Source organism: Convolutriloba macropyga, chromosome 7 (genome assembly GCF_964194025.1).
Source record: "Convolutriloba macropyga chromosome 7, txConMacr16.3, whole genome shotgun sequence".
NCBI lineage: Eukaryota > Metazoa > Xenacoelomorpha > Acoela > Convolutidae > Convolutriloba > Convolutriloba macropyga.
The window spans coordinates 37,720,693-37,745,819 of NC_134474.1; the positions used below are offsets into that span (position 1 = coordinate 37,720,693).

A 25,127-nucleotide genomic window follows, 5' to 3' on the forward strand; every position below is an offset into this window, starting at 1 on the left:
AAAAAGGATACGAATGTTGTCAGCCATTTATCTAAGGCAGAAGACAGAGAAATTGGAGAGCTATTTTGTAAGCTATCGAAGCTAATGTCTTACAGAAAAAGTATTGTTGCTTGAACATACTCATTTGGACTCTTTTGATCCTTGTTAACTGCTCTCGAATGAGAAGCAATTATTGTAAACATGTGTGCCTTTTTTAATGCTTTTTTTAATTGCTCACACAAAATTTGTAACAGTAATATTAGTCATGTATGCCTTTTTTGATGTGATTAATTGCTCTCGAATGAGAAGCAATTATTGTGAACGTCTTTTTATGCAAATTTTTTGCTTGACCGTTTTGCTGATTTCTTCTGGAATAATCTTTGACTTCTCAAGTGACTTTTTCACTCATTTCTTGATATTTGAGTGGTTTCAATTGCTCTGACTCCGAAATAAAGTTTGTTGTTCAATCAAAACCAATTGTTAGAGAGTAGATGAGATGGCCCTGATAACGGAGAGGTTAAAACCGCGGTCGAGATGACGGAATGGGACTCAGGAGGCCGGGGTTCGAATCCTGCCTTCAGCTGATGTTTTTGCACCCATAAAGAAAAATTTATCTCGGCCAGAGCTCCTGAATTAATTTGCGCCGCCTGTCATTCGATAGCAATTTTTCCGACTTTGGTTTATGTTTAATGTATATTTTTAGTTACCACACTCTATTCAAAATGTACGGCAAATGAAATAAGGAGGCTCAGTAATGTGTGTTAGCCATTTAAGTTCCGACCTCGCTCATCCACATCTTGGCTTTTTTTATCAACATTTAACCAACCAAGACGATATAGGAAAAGTCGAAATAATAAAGGGTATATCATGCTTTGTAATTCCTAATCTTGATATATTCTCAAGATAGGACTAAACTTTATACAAGTGAGTTTGTTAGCAGTCTGCTCATTAATTCTTTCACTAGGATGAAGAAAAACCAAAATGAACGGAGCAACACATTTCACATTTATTTGAAGAACAAATCAACATGAATACAATTCCTCGAAAAGAAAAAAAAACAATTTTGATCAAGTATTAACCCGAATTATGTCAAAGAACAAAAATGGGATTATTTGGTTAACTTCCTTCCATCCAATGTTCCAACCAAATGTTAATCACTAAGGTCTTTGAAGAAATGAAGCTTTATGATTATCCGTCTGGGTTATCCCCTTAAATTATTTAGATTCTACAATCGCAAATAAAATTTAATAAGTGCGTTCGAAAGTTTTGACCGATGATCCGTATAGCATGCGACAGGAAATGATGTCGAGAGCACAAGTTTAACAGCATAGTGTTCGAATTCAGCGCAAAAATTGCTCTTTGACTTGAAGCGTGATATGACTGTCTTAACTCAAATCGAAAGAGAACTGGTTAAAATAGGTCCCGAATTCAAATCCAAAGAAAAGAAAAAGCTAATGATCCGACTTTTTACTGGTAACGTTAGTCTTTGAAAATGAGGAAAACATGAGAAAATCAAACGCGAAAAGAAAAGAGAAAAATCACTACAAAGGCGAACTCTATTTTACTCGAAATCAATTTTTTCCCCAGCGATCACATTGTGTTGCACAAATTCAAAGTATTTTTCACCAAAAGCAAAAATGTAGTGGGAAACATGTGAGGAAAGATAACGAATAGGACAAAAAGGACATAGTATTCAATAATTAAAAACTGCATACATGGTTTTCCAATTGCGGTCTGCAACCATGTGAAAATATTAACAGCAAGGCAAATGAATCCCGACAACTGAAAGGAAGACTAAAGAACGACTCAAAAATTTTTAAAAACGGTATTTTACTAGTTTCAGCGAGAGAATGAAACCACTAAGTCAATAAGACTGCTTCAGAAATCTGACAACTCCTGTTTTTATTCAAAATAGGGGACAAAAGAAGCAACATTGGATAAAACTAATATTTTTTCTAATGAATCGATCACCGAAGTCAAAATATTTCAATGATAACAATCAACTAGACAGACTCACATAGTTCACTATAAAGAAGATAGGAGCTATCATTAATAAGAGTAAAATACACGTAGAAAGAAAACCAACAAGAGAAAGGCAAAATTCAAAAATCATTTTTTTTCGAAGACGAACTGTTTCAAAATCATAAAATACATAAACTTTTGACATCGTACAATACGAAAAATTTTTATTGCTACTTAGAAAGCCTGATAGTGCTGTCATTATTGAGATTTAGTGATAATAGCACAAAAATAATAACACAAACAGGCAAAACTATAAACAGAGAAATACACTGTGCCGAGCCAAAAAAAAACAATTGTGTCAACTGAAAACGTTATATAGCTTCATTTATACTTCGTCAGAAATGAGAATGGAACCTATTTTTAATGAGATTAGAGTTATAACTCCAACGTCTACTGAAAGTTCACGAGTACAGTATCAGAGCTATGAAAACTATTGAGTAAACACAGTTTTAAAGTTCATCTGTGCTTCTTTAGAGCAATCAAATTGTCCGCGCATCACTCATTCCTTGTGATGAGACCACAAAAGAACAACAAATGCAGGAAGAACTCAAAAATTCAGAATATTTTGATACCCTTATTTCAAGAGCAATACGCTGTTAAAAGATAACATTATATAGATGCACCTACTTTTTAAACTGTCAACGGGGCTTTTCTTTGATGAAACTGTGACAAGACATCAAAAGTACAAAAAATACGAGTACAATTGAGAAAATTTACAAATATTTTTTGAAAACATTAAGTCAAAGTCATATATAACAATCAATTGTCATTTCATCTTTCCAAACAATAGATTTTATGCACCAGTAAAACACGTGTAAAACACCAGTAAAGCATTTGCAGAAAATCCAGAGTAAAAGCGGCAAACACAAGTCGAATGGCCTCACGTAATTGAACGAATTAAAAAATTGCTCTCGAACGAATTTCGTGTCTGTTTTGTGTGAACTGTTTGCTTGAACGTTTTTTTTCAATCACTTTCTTTCGATTTCACTTATGGAGTGTTTTTTACGATTGACTTTTGATGGTTGTTCAGTGCTTTGACTTGTGTTCATTCAGAAATGAAGTTTCAAAAGAAAACCGATTGTGACTGATCATCGTACATGACCCGTTTAGCGTCGTGCTTAATACCCCCGATTCTCAGTCGGCAGGTTGCGGGTTCAAATGCCTCCCTTGTGAGAAGTTTTTGCGTTATAAATTTTATTAGCCTAAGCCCCTTCTAAGATATTTGCCTCGCTAGTCGTTCGAGAGCAATTCGTTGGACTTTATTCGGTTTTATGTCAAAAGAATTGAAACTACTCATTCTTGTGCTCGTTCTTTACTATTCTATCATAACCAGAAGCAATGCTTCCATTTGAATTATCCATTACGTTAAAGAGTATAGATAATATGATGACCCTCTCCAATATAATCCAATTCCTTTTGACTTCAAAATTAAAACGATATTAATAAAGCCTCGATATTGGTTCGATTGTTTATTAAAAACACGTAATTGTCACTGATATTAACAGAATTTGGCAAAAATAACTAATATTGGGCGAAAACTAAGCTAAAAATGAACGAAATTACTGTAAAATGCTGAATTTATCCGAAAATTTGAACCTGGATAACTTCGAAAATCGAAAAATTGTTGAATAAAAAATTCTACGCTCGATTAGCTTTTTATTTAGACCACTTATTTCCTTTTACATAAATATGGTTCCTCCCCCCATTAATTGTCGGAACAACAAAAAATAACGGAATTAACCGTATCAGCATGGTTTTTGATACCGAGTTTTCCATACGGTTCTTTCATTTTCATTTTATGACTTATTAGTACTGATTGTTTTAAGACCAAATGATATTAGTAAAGCGTTTTTTCATGCTCCCTTCTTCTTCTCAGTGTTTTTGTCAATTTAGTGAAAAATAACTATTGGAGCAGGAATCTTTTTTCCATTCGCATTGCATTGTTTGGTTCTAATATGTTGGTTTCGTTTTCGGCGCAGCACTGAGGTACTCATTGCATAACCAGCTGTTAGAACTTTTGTTTCCCCTCCTCAAAAATTAAAAAAAATTGTTGAATAAAAAATTCTATGCGGTCGATGAGCTTTTTAGTTATACCACTCGTTTCCTTTTACATACATAGAGTCCCTCCCCCATTAAGTGCAGTTGGAACAACAAAAAATAAACGAAGTAAACGTATCAGCATGGTTTTTGATACCGAGTTTTTCATACCGTTCTTTCTTTTGATTTTATGACTTATTAGTACTGGCTGTTTTGAGACCAAATGATATTAGTAGAGCGTTTTTTCATGCTCCCTTCTTCTTGTCTGTTTTCGTCAATTTGTTAAAAAAATAAGTCTTGGAGCGGGAAGCGTTTTTATCAGATGCATTGAATTGTTTGGTTCTGATATGTTGGCTTCTTTTTGGCGCAGCACTGAGGTACTCATTGCAAAACCAGCTGTTAGAACTTTTTTCACGATTTGCTGCAAATTACCCTTAAACTCAGCAAACTTGAAGTCGTTTGATGTTTTTCAACTAATGGCTGCGTGACTCTGCTTTTTACACTTTCGTTCTTCTTTTTTGAGAGATCTCTATTTCTCTCACTCCGAAGTAAATCTCGCTGCTAATATAAAATCTGTTGTAGCATGGGAAAATGGGACACACACACACCACATACACATACATACATATACGCACACTCACACCACGCACACACATGCGCACTGTTTAATGAGGTGGGACTAAAAATTAAGAGCTTTTTGTTTTTCAATCGAAGTAGACACAAAATAACCAAATTGTCATCTCACATATTAGTCCTTCATTATTTGTAAAAAAAACAATTAACCAGGGATAGCGGTTTTTTCGATCATTCTCCTCTCTATTGGGCATGGAGAGAACTTTTAGTTTATAAAGTGGCAATGTCCATTGTTAATGACTGTTATAATGGATATGATAGTTCACATTCTGTAATACTATTTCAATAAAGTTAAGACGAAGGCAAACTTGTTCATCTGAGAGCCGCCCTTCTTAATCAGACGGGGGAGGGGGTGGGTTAAATCTAGAGAAATTTAGAGTTTTCAATTATGAACTCTAGGTTCATCTTTTGGTCATCAGCTGAAGATCGCCTTCTCAGGCCGGGCTAAAAGCTAAAGAAAAAAATTAAAATTGCCATGTTCTTCCAATTGCTTTGGTTAATAGCCGCCCTCATCTTCTTAGCCGGCTATTATTGCGCTCGTATTTTTACGACTCGAAGAGGAGTATTGGAGAAGTCCTTTTTTTTAATCAATTTTATTGGAGTGATTTTTGAAGCGGGAAATGAAACGCGTGAAAAAATTTGGAGTGATTTTGGTGGTGAACAAAAGTGAAGAGCGGAGCGAAAAGCAAGTGGTTTTTGTTCATACCGCTGTTTTTGAGAGAGCGAAAAATTGATGTGTGAATAAATTTTTTCTAAGCGAGCGAAATTTTTTTGTTCACGTGCGGCTTTTAAAAGCATTTTTTGCAAATTTTGATGGTTATGAGGTTTGATTATGATATTGTATTAGTTTTAGGTTTGTTTTGATAGGAATTGAAGGTTTCAAGTAGTTAATTTGATTTTTAATGCTAATTTGGAGGTTTTTGATCAGTTTTGCTGATTTTTAGACGAAATTTAATGATTTTTTACCTGTTTTTTTGTTTTACTGCTCTAAGTGGGATTTGAATAGAAGCTTGATACTTAAGGAATTGTCCGATACCAATTGACTAAAGTTTGTTGGTATAAATCATTTTTTTCTAAAGAAAAATGACCGAAAAATTAAGAAATTTTTAACCATTTTTCTCCATTTTTGCAGTTTTTCTTTTAATCTTACACAAGTGTCTTACCCACCGTATTATAACTTGCCAATTGTTTTGCGAGTTTTTTATTGCTCTAAATGCAAAGGAACCTTATTCGGCTTTATGTTTCCTCGTACTAATAAAAAACTCATTTAGTTTTTATAGTTTTTTTGTTGAATTTGTTTTTGAATGCCGTTTGTTCCTTAATTTTTTATGGCATTTGTGGAAGTTTAGAGTTCATAATAGTTGATCTAGTTGCTTAGTAATAAGTATGGGCAATTTTGGATATGAATCATTTTTTTGAGAAATATGACAAAAATGGCGAACATTGAAACTATTTTTCTTAATTTTTTTTTTGCAGTTTTTTGGTTTTTTTCTTTTTTTTGAGACAAATTTCATAGACTATTATGACTTGTCTATTGTTTTGCGAGCATCTGGATGCCCTATTGGCTGAAAAGAATATTTCTTTGGGTTTATATGCTTTTGTAATATTAAGAAATTTACTAACTTATTCCAGTTTTTTAGTGCAAGTTGTTTTTAAGAGCTTTTTTTCCGTAATTTGGCCTCAAGTATTACCTCATTGGCCTCAACATTCACTTAAGTGGTTTTAGTAAGTACTAGTTGTTTTGATGAAGTAATTTTGGCAGAGATAGTTATTTCGGGGTCTCAAATTATGACAAAATTTGATCAGATTTTTTATCATATTTTAACAGATTTGATTTTTTTTGTTTTTACTTTTGTTTTATGGTTTGGTTTCGAGAAAATCATAAATTAGTGGAGGCAAGTTTTTTCTGATGAGTAGTTGGATGGCGGTTAAATAGATTTTCGCTTCGAGTCGTTTCCGGAATTCTTCCTGCTATGTTTTTTTTTTACTTCGTCAAACTTTTTTTCGCTTTACCATTTTGCCGCTTTTTCGACATTTTGCGTGAAATCTGGAACGCAAGTCTATTTCGCAGCTATTCCGGCAATCTGCCGGCTATGTTTTTAAGATCTGTTCACACATTTTCATGATTTTTGAAGTCAAATTGGAGTAGTGATTTTGGTCACGCCGAAACAGGAAATGGAGCGAAAAAGCGAGTGGTTTTGTGGCGTGAATTTTTTTCGCTCTAATTTTAAAGTAGAGTGAGAGTACGGTGTTTGAACAAAAATTCGGTTTCTCTGTAGTGGTTTTTGTTCACATGCGGCAATTTCACTCTGATTTTTACTGTTTTTTCGATTTTTTGGATCGGATTTTTTTCTAAATGGTTTTCCCAATCCATTCACAGCTCATTCTAGGCCTAGTTTTTTTGTTTGAATTAAATTTTCATTTCTCGCTAGTGGTTTTTTTGTTCACATGCGGCATTTGACATTGATTTTTTGTGTTTTTTTCTTATTTTTTTTATCTGATTCTTTTTAAAATGGTTTTCCCAATTCACTCATAGTCCATTCTATGTCTAGTTTTTCTGTTTAGTCAATGAAAATTCTTTGAATTGTGCGTCAGGACTTGTCCTGCTATGTTTTTTTTACTTCGCCAAACTTTTTTTCGCTTTACCATTTTGCCGCTTTTTCGACATTTTGCGTGAAATCTTTTTGACTTCTCTAGGCTAGTTTCTCTCTTCTCTCATTCTGCTAAAAGTGAATTTGAACATCAGTTGCTAAGCAAAGCAATTCAAAATGAACAGAGTCGGTATAAAAAATTGAAGTCAGAAATAGAAACGGGATAAACCCATAAAGCCCAATTTTAGATGCCCGCTATTTGAACGTCGTTCCTATAAGTCTTAGTTACCACCTCTAATGCTTATTGGTGTTGATAGTAGCCCCTGTAGCCTCTCTCTAAGAAACAGAAGTATGTTCAACTACGAAATGCCATCAAAATAAATCGGACTTAAAAAATATTTTTGTACAAAAATCTTTTTTTTTTCAATATATTCTATTCGTTCAATCCCAATCATGCTTATTGGAATCAACGGCGGCTATTTTCCGGCAATCTGCGGGGTATGTTTTTCATTGAGTGAAAAATATGCATGGTTAATAATTTTGAAATAATGAGGATTTTGTTGATATTTTTGAACCTGACATTTTCGAACTTTGTTTTCAATTTTTTAGCATTGTAATTGAGCGAAGAGAGAACTCCTAGTTCTTACACGGGCCATTGTCAGTTGTTAATGACTGTGTGCGATAATGGTTATAATAGGTTGCACTCATTAGTAGTATTTCAATTAAGCTGTTCAGTTAATAAGTTCGAAATCCTTTTGAACAGTTTTGCATTGTTTTAGTTGATTGATTCCTCTGACATTTATTGTTTAAACCTCATCCTTGATTTTTCCCGCTCTAGTGTCCTCTGCGGATTTTGTCCCATCAAATTTTTCATTCCTCATCCAAGATGTAAGCATATTGATGAAAAAATCTGTTAACTAAATTTTTTTAAATGCTGTGCATCTTAAATAATTGAGCGAATGTGATAAAATACTAACAATTAGAAACAAAAATGACCGCACCAAATGTATCCCATTTTGATGTCTCTCATCTCAAAACCCAGCAAGAGTTCTTCCTAATTTTTGTTCTCCAAAAATACACTCAAGAGCAACGAAAATTTGGCAAAGATGATAAAAATAAATTCGAAAACTCATCCCCAGCGCGTAATACCTTATCTAATATCACGCCAAATCGCTGCACAAGGCTGTCAAAGCTTAGCAAAGCAATTTAAAACTCAAAAGATTGAAAGGTATGGATATGGATTATTGTCTTTTTTCCTGGATAATAAATTTACGAGAGCAAATTCCCGATTTTGTATGCTATTTTGATATGTTCTGAGTTAGGAAAATTATTGTCACTCAGTTACAAATAATACAATTTTTGTAATTTTATTCGCCATTTTTTATCATGTTTACCTTTCTGTGGGTTTCGTTCAGCATACTGTTCAACAATTGTGTTTCCATGGGGAAATTTGCAAAAATAGGATTAAATTTTTGTTGTTAACGAACAATCTAATATGTAAGAGATGCTGTTATATTGGCCTTTTCCGAAATTTTTAGTTTGCTTGGTTTTTTAGAGCTGAAATTTCTCATAAGAAATGAAGTTTACCGCTGGCGAACTTTTGCGATATATGTGTGGTAGATTTTTTGTCTGATGCTTTTCGCCCTCAAAAACGGGATAAACTGGTCAAGCCTGGAGGGCATAAAGTGATTGAGCATCCCTACTGGAGCCTTACACCTTACCGGTTTCCGATTCATCGAAGCTTTGGAGGAGACATAAATTCGTGATGTGAAGGGCCGATATTAATACCCCTTCCCCCACCCCACCTCTGCCCTCCTTCTCCCCCCTCCCTCCACCATTTTTTGTCTGATGCTTTTAACTTTTCGTCATCAAACAAGGGATAAACAGGTAAAGTCCGGGGGCATAAAGCGGCTGAGCATCCCTCCTGGAGCCCTATACCTTACTAGTCTTCGATTCACCAAAACTTTTGAGGAGACATTAATCCATGATGCGAAGGGCAGATCTTAATACCCCTCCCCCACCCCACAGCCCTCCTAGCCCCTCTCTCCCTCCCCCGCCACTCCCCGTGTTCACCCTCCTCCACATGATTGTTGATTTGGACCCCTCGCTCATCCCTCCCACTCCCCCCCCCCCAAGACACCACGGAGCAATTTGCCCGTCGTTAGTCGGTTATGTTAACTTTTTATTATATCACGACATGACCGGCTATAAAGTTTGCTTTTTTTAGTACTTCATGGTGGAAACTTCAAAAGAGCGGTTGTGTTCATCCTGTCATGTTGTTCTCTTACTGCTTTTTTGTGCTTGTCGCCATTCAATTCTGCTACTTTCAGATGAGGATACTCTAAGTCACATATAGGCAAAAGGACATTCATATGTGTCATGCTAATACTAATAAGGCTTGTGTGAAATAGATGAACAAATTTGAGTTTTTTTATTTAGGCGCTCTCCTTTTTACAATTCAAAGAATTTGAAATGTTTTGGGGAGCTGTCTTTTGATCTGATCACACATTTTCATGATTTTTGAGGTCAAATTGGAGTGTTTGAACAAAAATTCTCTTTCTCGCTGGTGGTTTTTTGTTCACATGCGACAATTTCATTATAATTTTTTACTGTTTTTTTAATATTTTGGATCAGATTTTTTCTAAATGGTTTTCCACATTCCATTTATAGTTCATTTTAGGTCTAGGTTTTTGTGTGAACCAAATTTCCCTTTCTCGCTAGTGGTTTTTGTTCACATGCGGCATTTTGACTTTGATTTTCTGTTTTTTTTTATTTTCTTATGTTTTTTTCGAAATTGTTTTCCCAATGCACTCATAATCCGTTCTAAGTCTAATTTTTTGTTAAGTCAATAAAATTTCGTTGAATTGTTCGTTAGGGCTTGTCCTGCTATGTTTTTTAAATTCGCTTTACCTTTTGATCACGTTTTTCGTTTTACATAAGTCACGATTTTCACGTTTGACTTCTGACTTACCTCACTCACTGTTTCAACTGAATGGATTCTAATTTCTTTCACGCATGGAATTACGCAATTTAGTGAATACGGACAATGTCAAAAGAGCGAAATCAAAAACGGGATAAACCGATAACGCCCGGTCATTAAGTAATTAACAATTGGGTTATCAAAGCTCATTGGAGTGTTTGCTAGCTGACATTGGTATTAAGCTTATTAGCTTTCAGTTTAGAAGCCGAATTAAGTATAGTTCTATAGTCCAAATCAAAGTGCACGCCAAATTAGAACACTTTTTGCCACTGAAAAAAAAACAGACGAAAATTCGGTCACTTTATCTTTTTTTAATAGCCGCACAGCGATAGCTGGGGCTATTATTGGCCTTCTCTTGGATTTTTACAATTCAAAGAATTTGAATTGTATTGGGGCGCTGTCTTTTTTTGAGATCGGTTCACACATTTTCATGATTTTTGAAGTCAAATTGGAGTAGTGATTTTCGTCACGCCGAAACAGGAAGTGGAGCGAAAAAGCGAGTGGTTTTGCGGCGTAAAATTTTTTCTTAGAGTAAGAAAACGGTGTTTGAACAAATATTTCGCTTTCTCGCTAGTGGTTTTTTGTTCACATGCGGCAATTTCACTTTGATTTTTACTGTTTTTGATTTTTTGGATAGGATTTTTTTCTAAATGGTTTTCCCAATCCATTCATAGTCCGTTCTAGTTCTAGTTTTCTGTTTAGTCAATGAAAATTCTTTGAATTGTGCGTCAGGACTTGTCCTGCTATGTTTTTTATTTCGTTGTCATGATTTTTGTTACGACCATCTGACGTCACAGCCACTTTTTGTTCATTCGTTCATGCAATTTCAACTGAATTGCATGCGTGACGTCATTTTTCGCTCTTAGTGGAGCGAGTTTTTTTGTTCATTCGCGTGATTAAATTTTTAGTGGAGCGAGTTTTTTGTTCATTCGCGTGATTAAATTTTTGGTCACACTTGACTTACCTCACTCTCAAAAATGACTTCCTCACTTTGAAATTGACTTTTATTTACTTTAATTCAAAGAGATAAGGTCAAATGGGTGTGTGTCACTCTAAATGAAGGTTATTTGAGATCAGCTAATAGAGGCAGCAATAACTTATACAGATTTTTAATCAAAATATAACAGATCAGCCTTCAATGAAAAGACAAATTTTTTTGGTCTGTCTTTTTTACTGTTTTTTTAGACTGCCGATCTACGAATCTATTGCGGCTATTTTCTGGCAGTCTGCCAGCTATGTTTTCTTTTTCTGTTTCAATCTCGATGTGCCTCAAGCGCGTCAACGGCGGCTATTTTCCGGCAATCTGCCGGCTATGTTCTATTTTCTTTGACTTAATTATTAAAGTATGATTTTTTCACCCAAGTTCATGTTGTTTCAGGGTGGTCAAACGTGTATGGCTTTGACATGTCTCACATGAGGAAAGTGGCAATGAGTGAGCCCCTAGTAGATACTATCGATCCCAAACATGTGGTCACAAATTCAGCTTTAGTCAGAGAAGTCGATCTATACACCTATAAGGTAACTTAAGAGCGAAATGCTCGTTGACTAATTTTCCGTAAAAGCGGAGTTGAATAGGGGCATCAGGTAGTTGTCAGCTAGTTGAAATATTTGTTTTTGCTACACTGCTTTATTTTGGCAGCTTAAACTCTTTGCAACCTGTATAAAACTATTTTCCAGGTAATTTATAATAATTGATCATACCCGCGCACCATTTCCTTCCCCCGAGAGCATGTTTAACGAAGGAGATAATGAAATTAACTTCATTTAGTTATTATATAACAAATGCATTTTGTGCGTTTTGGGTAAGTTTGTTGTGTTGTGCGTAGGTTGGGGAGAGTAACTTTGAGAGTGAGTTTGTTCTGAAGTGTAAGAAGCAGGACTATATTCATGCCATCGTCTGTTTCTTCGATGTAGAGTTCTCCAAGTGCCACAGACGCATCGGATTCTCCACTTGTTAGTAGCATCCTGATAATTGTAAAAAAAATTGGAAGCAAACTTATTTGGCATTTGTACATTTACAGAAGATTATTAAAACTATTTGTGGGCATTCTTGTACTGCACTAAACTGTGTTGTCCAATTCCGCTGATATTGGTTACAACGGCACAATTTTAGGCATAAAAACAAGCGGATTTTTTTCGGGCTTCGCTTTGATGCAATTTAAATGGGATTTGAGATATGACATCGACAATAATTGGGCTCATCGTGAACAGGGTTTTTCTTTGATGATCTCCATGTATTTGTAGCTCCTGAGTGTGAATACACGCACTGGAAACAGACAGTCTTCTATATGAACGACTACCTCACAGTGAACAAAGGCGAAGAGCTCACTGGCTCCATCGCAATGACTCAGAACAAACGAAACAAGGTCAGTCTGAATACAATCATCTGGAAGTTCTTTGTTAGATGAATATCAATACTGTCTTGTTCCGTTGTTAATTGCTCTCAAACGGAGATTAAATCAATTATTGTAGCTGGAAACTGAGCTGATTGCGGGTTCAAACAAGTTACGTTGAAATCAAAAAAAGAAACGGAAAACCGATGAAGCCCGGTCATTAAGACTGAGTGTATTAAGTTATACAAGTTAGCTACAGTAAATGCTAATTAGTCATAATGTTATGCTTATTTTCCTACTAATTCGAGACTGAGTTTGGCATTTTTATCTAAACTAATAAAACTGATATGTTTGTTTTTGGAATAGTTGATTTGTGGCTTCAATTATTGTTTAATAGCCGCCTCAGCTTCTCAGCCAGCTATTATAGCGCTCCCAATTTTTTTTACAATTCAAAGAATCTGTTCGCACATTTTCATGTTTTTGGAGTCAAATTGGAGTAGTGATTTTGGTAACGCCGAAACAGGAAGTGGAGCGAAAAAGCGAGTGGTTTTGCGGCGTGAAATTTTTTTGTGCTAATTTTAAAGTAGAGTGAGAAAACGTTGTTTGAACTAAAACTTGCTTGCGTGAAATCTTTTGGACTTCTCTATACTAGTTTCACTCTTTTCTCATTCTGCTTAAAGTGTTTTTAGACAGCAGTTGCTCACCAAAGCAATTCAAAATGGACAGAGTCAGTATCAAAAAAAAACAAAATGCGAATTAGAAACGGGATAAATCAATAAAGCCGAATTTTAGATGTCCGTTACTCGAACTTTTTTCTTAGTTAACATCTCTAATGCTTATTGGTTTTGATAATAGCCCCCTGTGTTGTCTCGCTACGAAACAGGAGTATGTTCAGCTCCAAACTGACATCAAAATAGTTCGCACTTTAAAAATGTTTGTGTACAAAAATCATTTTTTCATTAGTTTTTCATCCTCTTCTTTCAATCCCAATCTTGGTTATGGAAATAAAAGGCGGCTATTTTCCGGCAATCTGCCGGATATGTTTTTACATCTGAATGATTTGCTTTTTTTTCATCAGATGGATAAGCTGGTGAAGCCCGAGGGCATTACCTTCTGGGCAGTTCTCTAAGAACTTTGCTAGTGTCTAAGAAATTGAAATGTTTCAGAGGGATTTGGACTTCGAATTTAATGTGGAGTTCTCGGGCGAAATCTCTGAGATGTCGCGGCAGAAGTTCCTTTACAAAATGAGATGATGACGCGGAGAAAAAAAATGATATCACCGCAAGTATTTGTCGGTCACGTGACTGTTGACTGGAATGGGGGCAGTGACTTGCCAGTCTATCTCACTGATTATCAGTAACTCTTTGAAGCTGCAATATTAACATCTATATTTTGATGATGAGATGAAGATGTTTCAATGTACTAAGGTTGTGTTATGAGGAAAAACTGCTTCCTTTGATGTTTGATAAGTGAAATTTTTGTCTTTAATTTTTTTCCTTGTTCCTGGTCAACTATTTTTGTTCTGCAAGTTTTGTCTGAACATTTAATTCCTAATCATACAAGCTGTTTAACTATAGGAAGAAAACAAAATTTCATTGTTTTTTTCCACGACAGCCTAGCATGATTTCAAAGAACAGAATTAAATTGCTCTTTTCGATGAAAGCCGTCAATGATTACAATTGAATGCATTCGACACGGTGAAAAACTTGATTTAAAATGATAATGAACACATTCAAAAGGGAACATCATTCCGTTTTGTGATTATTGGAGCTCACAGTTATGTTAGTTTTTCAATAAATGAGGAAGCAGTTCTAGAGGAGTAATGAACACTTTGTGAGGAACGATGTTGTTTACTATGTTGTGTTGATTCTGATGTTGATTTTATCTCACTATTCATGGATTTGTGTTGAGTTCTAGCTCTTATTTTCTCTTACTTGCATTGTTGCCCTTCGATTTTTACTATTTATTGCCAAACAAAGTCAGCTTTTCATTATTGTCTATCAGTTTGATCTGAGTTAATTTAGGAAATAGTTGTTTTCAAATATCCGGGTCGTTTGTTGTTACGCTTTGACAACAGAAACTACAGTGTCTTCACATCTTGATGAAATCTTTCCGTATCGAGAGTTTGTTGATCCAGCATTTCAAAGAAATGGCCATAATTTATGTAAGGCCGGCTTTTCGTCACAGCAAATTGAAATATTTATACTAGAGTATTGAAGCCTACCGATGGTAACACTCTCTTCACGGAGATCCTTGCATTAAGTTTAAGTTTGTTCTTTTTGTGACCCTATTAATCATCTCGTTTCCATCCTTTTGTATTTTCTAAAGTTTGGGTTCGCAAGCACTCGGTATTCTCCAAAGATGAGAGAATTTTAGATGAGGGAAGTTCGCAAGACGATAATTGCTTTAACTGTTATAGAATCAGTGTTACACTAAGAATTCGTCTGATTGAGTTTCTTGTTGATCGATAGCCGCCGTCTTTTTACGACTTGAAGAGGAGTATCGGAGAAGTGTCTTTTTTAAATCAATTTTATTGGAGTGAACTTTGAAGCAGGAAATGAAAAGTGCGAAAAAATTTGGAGTGGTTTGGGTGCTAAACAAAATTGAGAGGGGAGCGAAAAGAGAGTTGCTTGTTCATAACGATGTTTACCAAAGAGCGAAAAATTGAGGTGCGAAAATTTTTTAAACAATCATGCGCAGCTTTTCGAAGCAGTTTTTGCGATTATTTGGGTTAAGAGGTTTGCTATGACATTCTGTTAATTTTAGGCTTGTTGTTCCGACCCCTCTTGAGGGGGAGGAAATATATACTCAAATGGGTTTTTTGTTCATTCAATTTTGACCGATCGATATATTCATCGTACAGAGTTGTGAGTGGTATCATTAAAAAGCCCGTCCAGCGTATAATATGGAATTAAAAAGATTTTTTTTGAATTTCGTTTTCTAGAGCGAATTATCGTGGTTTAAATTTTTGTGAATATTAGACCCGCTTGCGCTATTTTATTCACATTTTACGGGATTTTTGCGTTAAATTTCGTCAATTTTGCTAAAATTTGTAAAAATTGTTAACAATAGTGCTGTTGATTTTATTTTGACAAAATTGTATTTTTGACTATTTTGATTCATTTTTTCTCTAAAATTTTGGCTAATTATTTCAAATTGCCCGAAATAAGCATCTTTAGTCAACTTTGATTAAATTTGCAGGAAGTACACGCCAAAAAACAACTAACACGATCTTTTAAACTATAAAAAAAGTTAGTCCTACTTGCACTTCCATTGAGAGTACTCTGGAATTGAATTTTTGCCGTTTTTTGCTAACTTTACTCCATGATTCTCAAAAACGCAGCTTTTATTTTCGTTCTTTTAACTAACAAATTTTCTAAATCTATAACATTCGAATCAATTGGGCGTTCTTAATGGAAGAACAGCAATAGCGAGGCTGGTTTTGGTCTAATCGTGGAGTGTTTTAATCCAAAAAAATTTCGGATTGTAAGCAGTTGGTCTTTTTTTTATGTCAATTAAAGAACAGAACATTTCAAATCAAAGCTCTGTTGATAGGTCCCATTGGCTCCCTAAGCAGTTCCAAATTAATTCATTTAGTTTCTTCACGATTGTGGTGGTTTTGACTTTTAAAAATCCTTTTTAAATAAACAATGGCTTATTGATATTTGCCACAATTTGTCTCTTAATTTCGTCAACTTGTAGCTAAGTGTCAACAAAGAAAATAGTTTCTTCTCCCTCTTCTTTCTACTGAATTAAAATTCAATCTTTTTTGGGGTTTTACGCGTTACGTTATCGTTTTCTGGCTTTGAAACTACAAGACGTCACATTTTTTTTAGTTTTAGGTATTGACCCGTTTTGCACGTTTTCTCGTTTTGTCACCTTATTACATTATCGACAGTTCACATGTTATATTACATTTGTCCTTAATTGTCGTTTTTACTTTTTCTCTTTTAGTCGTACGAAATTGCCTGGATAGTGACAGGTCTAATAGGCTTTTTTGGAGGAATAAATGAGCCTATATTTTGATTTGAGTAGATAGCTGATGGCTTTCATGAGTTTGAAAACCATTGTTTTCAAAAATTAAAAAACACTTCACATTTTTCTGTTTTTGCCTATTTGTTACCTAGTCTTGTTAGTCACGGGTCACGTATGACATTTTTGTAGTCGAGGGAAGGTGCAAGTGTACAAAATCTTATGTTTTTAAAGAATTCGTTTTGATTTTATTGGCTTCGACACGGCTTTTTCGCAAAAAAAACTAGTTTTTGATTTTTGTCTATATTTGAAGTTCTTTTTATAAGCGTGACTTATTCTGAATAATTACAGGTCTCAAGTGCTTCCTTTGGACGAATAAACGAACCTATTTAGTTGTTTCATTTTGTAGCAAATGGCTTTCATTACTTTGAAAATAATTGTTTTCCGAAATTACGAAAGTTCTATTTAACTTTGCCCTTTTCTTTTTTGTCTACTTGTTACCTATTCTCATTAATAAGAGGTCGCATACGACCTAATTGGCGTTTGGGGAAGGCTCAATTGAACATTTTGAGGGGCAATATTTGGCTTTACGGCATTGACAGCGTTTTCTCGCAACTTTTAATTGAATTTTTGTTTTGTCTCAATTTGTTGTTCTTTTTGTAACCCCATGAAAAATTGAATAATGATAGATCTAATGCCCTCCCATTGAAGCGTATGTGATCATAAACATGATAGATGTTTAATAGCCGCGTCAGCAATTCCAGGTGGCTGTCATTGCGCTCCTAATTTTTTATATCGTCTAACAGATTTTTGTTTCGTCTTACCCTGACTTCTTGGATTGACTTTTTCAATGACTTCAGTGACTTTTACTGCTTTGCAGTTAAAATTTGTGTTCGTGACGTCATTTCTGCTTTTAGGTCAATTGCGTGACTTGCCTCACTCAAAAAAATGACTTCTGAACTCACTTATGGAACTTTAAATTTTATATACTTTTACTAATTAAAGGTCAACTTATGTGCCCTAATTCCTGAGTGATAGAGTCTTGAGATATCGAATATTAGTTTTGAAAAAGCTCCATTAGGGCTTTTTCCTTGTGGAGCAAATGTGTCATTTAAATGACAGCCGAATCTAACCCAAAAAGCCTGTGGTGTATTAAAAAGCTGGTGGTCGATCTGTCAATCTTTTTTCTTTAGGTGTTTCAAGTCATGGTAGGCCACCAGTGTCTATCGCGGCTATTTTCTGGCAGTCTGCCGGCTATGTTTTCAATTGCTATCTAATGGTTTTCATTACTTTGAAATTAATTGTTTTTGAAAATATAATCTGATTTCATTATGTTCTTTTTTGTTCTTTTTTCTATTATTATAGAGGTTTATTATGGAGCTGTCGCAAAAAAGGGACATGAAGTTTTGGATGTAATTAATGTTTGTTGTTATTGTTGATTGATTTTGATGTTCGTCTCGACTTGCTTTCCTAATGATGGCTGATCTCATCAATCTAACGCGGCATTTTTTTTACTCGCCTGAGTTATTTGCGTTGGAGTGGAGGCGGTCTTTTTGTTCATACACATTTTTCTTTAAATACTTGAATTTTTGGTGGTTTTCTATCTGTTCCTCATTTGGTAGACATTCATGCCAAAAATGTGGATGAGCGGGGTCGGAATTCTATGTGCAGTCGCACATAACCGAGCCTCCTTGTTTTAATAGTGGTTTGAAGTTCTCCTGTAATTAATATGTGTAATGCTAATTTGGAGGTTTTTACCTATTTTGCTGATTTTGAGATAAATTTTATCGATTACTGTTACACATCCAACTAATTTCAATTTTTTTGGTATAAAACGTTAATTTTTTTTTACTGTAATCTTTTCGTAGCTTTTTTGTCTTGCCTACTGTTTTGCACGCATGTAAAGGCTCTTATTTGCTTAAGGATATCTTTTGGCTCTATGTGCCTTTGTGATATAAAAAAATTAGGTTTAAGGTTAAGAGCCAAATTGTCGTGAATTGACTTCTATTGTTTTTTTTTAAATTCTCATGGCTGGTTGTTGTAGGTGCTAGTTTTTTTGAAGTGCTAGATTTTTTGGCCGAGAGGGCCCTTCGAGTCGTTCCGGCATTCTTACGTCTGTTTTTTAAGATCTGTTTTTATATCTTCGTGATTTTTGAAGGCAAGATGGAGTTGTGATTTCGGTAACGCTAAGACATGAATTGGAGTGTAAAAATTTGTTTTGCGGCGTGAATTCTGTTCACTCTAATTTTGAAGTTCAGTGAGGAAAAGTGTTTCAACTAAACTTCGCTTTCTTGCGAGTGGTTTTCTGTTCACATGCGGCAATTTGACTATAATTTTTTTGCTGTATTTTTGTTTTTTGATCGGATGTATTTCTAAAAGATTTTCTGAGCTCACTCCCTGTCATTTATAGGTCTTTTTTTATTGTTTAGTCAATGAAAAGTTTTCGAATTGTACGTCAGGATTTGTCCTGTGTTTGTTTTAATATTCATTTTTCTTCGATCACGTTTCTTGTTTTACGTATGTCATGATTTTCATGTTTAAATTCTGGCTTACCTCACTCACTGTTTCAAATGAATGGAATTATGATTTTCTGTCATTGAATTGCGCAAAGTAATGAATATGTTCAAGGTCAGAAGAGCAAAATCAAAAGAAACGGGGTAAACTGATAATAGCCGCGTCATAGTGCCTTAGGTTATCGAAATTCATTATAGCGCTTGCTAGCCTAATAGGTATAAGCGCAATCAATTTCACGCTTAAAAGCTGAATTAAGTACTGTTTTTAGACTCTAACTGAAACTGTATTCCAAATTAGAACACCTTTGGACACTTAGAAGTTTTTTGTCATTTTGTCTGTTGTTTTTTTCTATCCTTTAGAGCCTCAAGGGGGTCAACGGGGGTTATTTCCAGCAATTTCATTACTTACGTTTTTCATACAATTTTTTGCGATCAGTTTTTAATTCAGCCTATTAATAACGAGACTGCAATCTGGCGAGTGGTTCTGAATATTCGCTAACTGTTTGTTGCTGAAGAAATTTAAGCTGGACCTAGCTTTATTGCGGTTTTTTACAATACATGAATTAGTTTTTTGGGGCTCTGTCTTTTTTGTAAAATGTTTTGACACATTTTTTCAATGAAATTGATCTTTCAAAACGGGATAAACCGGTAAGGCATTTTAGGCATTAAGTTTCATTAGTGGGCTTTAGTAGTCCCCAAAGCTGGCTTTAGTAGTCCTTCAAGTGCTTAGGGTGGTGCAGTCTTAATTCTAGGCTTTAATTCAAGGTCGGCAGGTCATTTTTAGGGTTTTGAGCCCGAAATATTGCAGTTTTTGTTATTTACTATTATACATATTACGGCACGTCAGCCTATTTCGCGCGGCTAATCTTTTCATAAGATGCACCCGGTAATGAGTTACAGCTTTAACTTAACGACATAGATGCCTGCGATTTCCAACTTGTTATTTATTCTGATACTGATCATGCGGATTAATGAATATCCATTATACTGCAATGTGTTGGGAACAGGTTCCTTTTTCAGACGATAGAATGCCAGCAGCAGGGCACAAGTTGTATGTAGGAAATTTGGACAGGCACGTGGAGAGTAAGGACCTCTATGAGGCTTTTGAGAAGTACGGGGATGTGGAGCGGGTCTTCATGAAGGAAGGATATGCGTTCGTTCACATGGTGGATGAGAGAGATGCTGATGACGCCAGAAGAGACATGGATGGGAGGTAATGAGAAATCCAGTTGCATTTTTTAGATTAAGAACCACAAGTTAAATTACTGTGAAGGAACTGCTTCCCATGAGTAAAATTTGCGCAGCATTATCAAATCGTGAGCAGCCATTACAAAATATATACGCCATAAGATTGTAAAAGTTTTGTTCGGAGATAGAAAGACAACGTTGTAATAAATTCTGTATTAGAATTGAATGTTGACTAGAGTAGCGTTTGGCGCTATTTTGGCCCCATATCTTGACAATGAGAATGGGGCCTATTTTGCAATCGTAACCGTGAGGGCTTGCTCAGGAGATTAGTTAATCCAAAAGCTTTCATCGGTATTCTGATAACTTCTTCTGTCACGTGACGTAAATGTTTTCAGAGCTTGATTTTATAATTAAGCAATTTTCTAAAAACTACCCATGCCAGACGAGTCTTGCACCAGTTGTCAATCAATGAATCTTAGGACCTTTGACCATGGAAATATTGGATTGAAATGGCACCCAACCAGATTTTTGCTATATGCTTTCCTTTCAACCAATGATATTACATTTCAGCAGCCCCTCCTATCAGTTTGAACCAAGTAGTACAGCACTAAAATGCAGTATTTGGGTTGTTCTCTCAAACCTTTCGACAAGTTGAGCGCTCAGTGCCTGATTGTACTGGATATTTTTTGTTCCTGAATTTTTGTCGAGTTTTTTGTCGAGAATATCACCCTGCCAGACTTCAATATCCGTTGTGTTTTAATTAATTTTCGTGAACCAACGCAGGTCATCATAAATTTTGATTTTAAACTTTCCGCCAACTTGCTTTGATAGCATATCAGTGTCTTTACCCTGGCTTACTTAAGATGTACTGATTTTGCTTGCAAGGGTCGGACAGTCAATCACTGCTGTTTTCTGAAGTAATACAATCCTTTTTAGTAAATAAAAGATGCTGTTTCACACTGTTTAATTCCTGTTGAACAAAGTTCATAGCAATTATTGTAAACGTGTTGGTCTTTTTCTTTGTGCAAAGTTTTTTGCTTGACTGCTTTTGCGCTTTTCTTCTAGAACATTCTTTGACTTCTAAAGTGACCTTTTCTCGTTCTTCATTTTTGAGTGATCTCTATTGTTCTCACTCCGAAGTAAAGCTTGTTGCTAAAATAAAAACGATTGCAGCATAGCAATAAGAAAGGCCTGAAAGCCGAGTGGGCAGTGCTTGTGGTGAGGGAACGGAAGGGCCGTGCTTCGAATCCCGGCGTGGTCTACTCTTTTTGCTCCCATAAAGAAAAATTGATCTAGGCTACAGCCCCTGAACTCATCGGATGTGGTTATGCGCGTTCTCAAACATTGTTATGCAGAACACTCAACTTTCAGACAATTCAGATATTTTGTCCTTTGTTGATGAATACTGTTTCCTTTTGTTAATAGCTGCATCAGCAATTCCAGGCGGCTATTATTGCGGTCCTATTTTTTTTACTTCGTCTAACAGATTTTTGTTTCGTCTTACCTAGACTTCTTGGAATTGACTTTTTCAATGACTTCAGTGACTTCTACTGCTTTGCAGCTATAATTTGTGTTCGTGACATCATTTCTGCTTTTAGGCCAATTGCGTGACTTCGCTCACTAAAAAAAATGACTTCTGAAATCACTTAATGAACTTTTATTTTTATGAGCATTTACTAGTTAAAGATCAAAAGTGTGCTTCCAAGTAGTGCCACACGTATATGCCCTAATTTTTGAGTATTAGAGTCTCGTCATTTTGTATATCTTATTTCTTTAACTGTTTCAGCTCATGGAAGGCCACAAGCGTCTATCGCTGCTATTTGTTGGCAATCTGCCGGCTATGTTTCTTTTTGAATGTCGTTAGCTTGTGTGGCGAATGAACTTTTGAATTGCAGAAAAACTCAAGTTGCTGAAAACAGACGACTTCTAAATCTTTCTGTAGCATATACCATCCTAAAATCTCTTCGGTATTTCTGTTGCTTTATTTTTTGCTTACATTCATAGTTCCTGGGAACCGTTATTCCAGGTCTATAGTCTTTTAAAGTAGCCTCTGCGCTTAGGAAATTAACAAAATTTGAAGATATGCATGCTAACAGCTTTTTTCATGGATCCTTTTCAGGTCCTTTAAGCTCTTTTTAGAATTTCTAGTTCGTAATAGTTACTTGTGATAAGTACACGCTCCTTTGTGAGAAATAAATTGAGCTTGATTTTAAATGATCTTTTCTTAGTCAAGTATTTATAGCATGTCTAGAGTGCGCCATCTGGTTCGTGGAATCCCTTTGAAGTAATTTCTGAGATTTGGTTCTTCACTGCTCGGCGTCAAAGCTGCAAAGCTACTGTTGTCTTTTTATGTATTTTGATCGGAAGTGAAGAGAAATTTGAGGTTAGGTAACGAAATTTAGGTTTGGAACCGACTCCCTCTTTCTGCCTTCATTTCTGCTATCCCTCAACGCACTGGTTAAGCTCGATCTAGCTACAACCAAAGACGCGAACCCCTCGACTGTTCTTCGAGAGCATTTCGTTTGATGGTAGTCTGCTGTTTTTTTTAGCGTTGTTCACTCTTTAATAGATCATTTGTCTTTTTATGCCGCTTTTGAATTCCTTGCAAGGCTATTTTTTGTGTTTCATTTTAAACTAAATTGACTGACGTTCAGAAGACTGTGAAATCTATCGCAAATTTTCAGTTTATCGCAAAGTTTACAAATTTTTAAATAATTAGTCCTATTGTCTTTGCGATTTTTCGTCTGACCCTTTAAAATTTTCGTCCTAAAAAACGGGATAAACAGGTAACACCCGGAGGGCATTAAGTGGCTGAGCAGCTGTCTTAGTGCCATGCGCCTTATTAGTCTCTAAAGTATGCGTTTCACTGAAACTGTGTTACGGCAACTGTGCGGTAATTTCATGGAGTGAAGGATGAACATAAATCTTAGTCGACCGAGGGAATTAGAGCCCTGACACGAGGCCGCCCGATGCAAAGACCTTAATAGATCCAAGGACCGAGGGGAACTAGGATTTAAATATAACTTATCTACAGGATCAAAAGGGCTAAAATTCGTTAACACTTAAGATAGCCAAAAATGAGTTCGCGTTGGCTAATTGAGTAAGGTGAGCTGCCTCACCTGACTTTTTTAACCCTTAATTAGTAACTGCTTTGACCATATTTTGCTGATGTGTTATCTACTGCAGAACTGTAGCTGGATGTAAAGTGTCTGTGGAGAGATCACGTGACACCCGAAAGGGTCCTGGAGGAGGAGGAGGTGGAGGTGGAGACAGACGAGGGGGAGGCGGGGGTGGTGGGAGTGAATGCTACTCCTGTGGCAGAGTAGGTCACTTTGCTCGAGAATGCCGATCGGGTGGTGGTGGCGGAGGAGGAGGAGGAGGATCACGTGACTATGACAGAGGGTAAGTCCCTGCCATGTTTTTTGTAAGAAACAGGAAACGCATTATCTGGTTTGGGTATATTTTAAACGCAAATGTTTTTACTCTTTACTTGAATGGTTATGATTGATAGACATAAGACTATCAACATACTTAATACTTCAAACGGACCACTGGAACTGTTGCCTTTCACTTGGGGTAATTTAACCTTTTGTAATTGATAACCTCAATAAATAGGTTAGTTATAATTGCAGTATATCAGATACATTTTTGGTCATGTGATGAATTATTGAATTAGTATGCTGTGAGGGGAAGGAAACAGATCGTGAACAAATAATCCAGAAATTCAATAATGCGTTGAATTGATTCCTATTTGTAAGACTAACTGTTTTTAGGCAGTTGTCTAAGTCTGACTGCTGTCTTCTTGTCATGTGCGTGTGAAGTGAAAAGAGGAGCGGGCGAGTAGTGAGTCACGTCTTCTGTCTAGCTGTACTTCGGCGACATTGACCTATTCATTGGCACAACATTAGTTTGTCATTGTCATACCACGTTCCCCAAAATGACATTGAGTACAGCTTGACGGGTTATTTGACAATAAAAAACGGAACGAAATTTGACACACTAGATTGTCTCATACTTTGAAACTGAATAGAATGTGCTCAAAACAGCCCTTTGCTCTAATTGACATGATTGCAAAAATGGCACAGGAGTCGGTTAAATTTAATTGCATCGTTCAGATGTCAGTAACAGCAATGAATGATATTGCCTTTCAAATGCGAGAATTTGTCTTTCGACCATCGAGTCTCAAAGGGAAGCTCAATTTGTCGTGGGAGTTAATATTAGGAGTAGTTTCTTGTCTTTTGCGTCCGTCTTGTCTTTGAACAAATAGGTAAGCAATTGTTTACTTTTAAAGTGATCTAGTTCCATTCTGAGAAAATAATTTGATGTAATAAGAGATTCTGCATTTACGAATGTGAGTCATTGTTCGTTGAACCAAGGATGGTTTGTGATTCCTATGCAAAAAATCTTGGTTTATTATTAAACAAGAGTTGATGTACCTGTTTAGACGTGACCGCGACCGAAAGAGATCCTACTCGAGATCCAGATCTCGATCTCCAAGATCCAGATCAAGATCCGGTAGGTCCAGATCCAGGTCCAGATCGCGATAACTTCTGGTGTCATTTCCTGCTTGAGAAAGTGGAGTAACGGATATTCTTCAACTTATGGAAAACGAGGACTGATTCTACTGTTCTTTACCTTCCGATTATTAACTAAGGGAGATTCACTACCACTATGAATTTCATCTCTTCATCAGCCTCAATGAACTTCAAAATATGATGACCACTAGAATGTGTAATATCGAAGTGTTATTTTAAAGTGGGAATGAAATGGTTAAGAGTTGGCATGTTTCGGTTTAGTTTAATTTAAACTTCATGTTTCGTATGTTCGGATAGCAAATTGAAACTTTCACTTCATTTTTTTTAAATTTTTCGAAACGGAA

At 35.7% G+C, this 25,127-nt stretch overlaps 2 protein-coding genes across 3 annotated transcripts in view; both read left to right on the top strand.

Moving 5' to 3' along the window:
* LOC142342254 (protein arginine N-methyltransferase 1-like) overlaps positions 1–14,063 on the top strand; it is a 37,534-nt gene extending 23,471 nt beyond the window's left edge. Inside the window, exons 5-8 of the mRNA XM_075393528.1 lie at positions 11,621–11,760; positions 12,069–12,195; positions 12,487–12,608; positions 13,742–14,063. Of these exons, the coding sequence (XP_075249643.1) occupies positions 11,621–11,760; positions 12,069–12,195; positions 12,487–12,608; positions 13,742–13,828 (476 nt within the window). The 3' untranslated portion in view covers positions 13,829–14,063. The remainder of the gene's footprint in view (positions 1–11,620; positions 11,761–12,068; positions 12,196–12,486; positions 12,609–13,741) is intronic.
* A 5,893-nt stretch (positions 14,064–19,956) lies between these two features.
* Positions 19,957–25,101, top strand: LOC142342841 (serine/arginine-rich splicing factor x16-like). 2 transcript variants are annotated; one of them, XR_012759179.1, is made up of 4 exons: positions 19,957–20,273; positions 23,435–23,650; positions 24,022–24,515; positions 24,693–25,101. XR_012759179.1 is itself a non-coding variant. In XM_075394447.1 (3 exons), the coding sequence occupies exons 1-3, from the start codon at positions 20,032–20,034 to the stop codon at positions 24,793–24,795; spliced, it is 561 nt and encodes a 186-aa protein (XP_075250562.1). In that variant the 5' UTR covers positions 19,992–20,031; the 3' UTR covers positions 24,796–25,101. The 2 variants fall into 2 exon arrangements, 1 of the variants encoding a protein (XP_075250562.1); XM_075394447.1 differs by lacking the exon at positions 24,022–24,515 and having other exon boundaries at positions 19,992–20,273.
* The last annotated feature ends 26 nt before the right edge of the window (positions 25,102–25,127 follow it).

Coding starts and splice junctions, on each gene's coding strand:
- LOC142342841 (XM_075394447.1), top strand. CDS start 20,032: ATGAATATCCATTATACTGCAATGTGTTGGGAACAGGTTCCTTTTTCA. Junction 20,274..23,434: donor AGAAGAGACATGGATGGGAG/GTAATGAGAAAT, acceptor TATCTACTGCAG/AACTGTAGCTGGATGTAAAG. Junction 23,651..24,692: donor TCACGTGACTATGACAGAGG/GTAAGTCCCTGC, acceptor GTACCTGTTTAG/ACGTGACCGCGACCGAAAGA.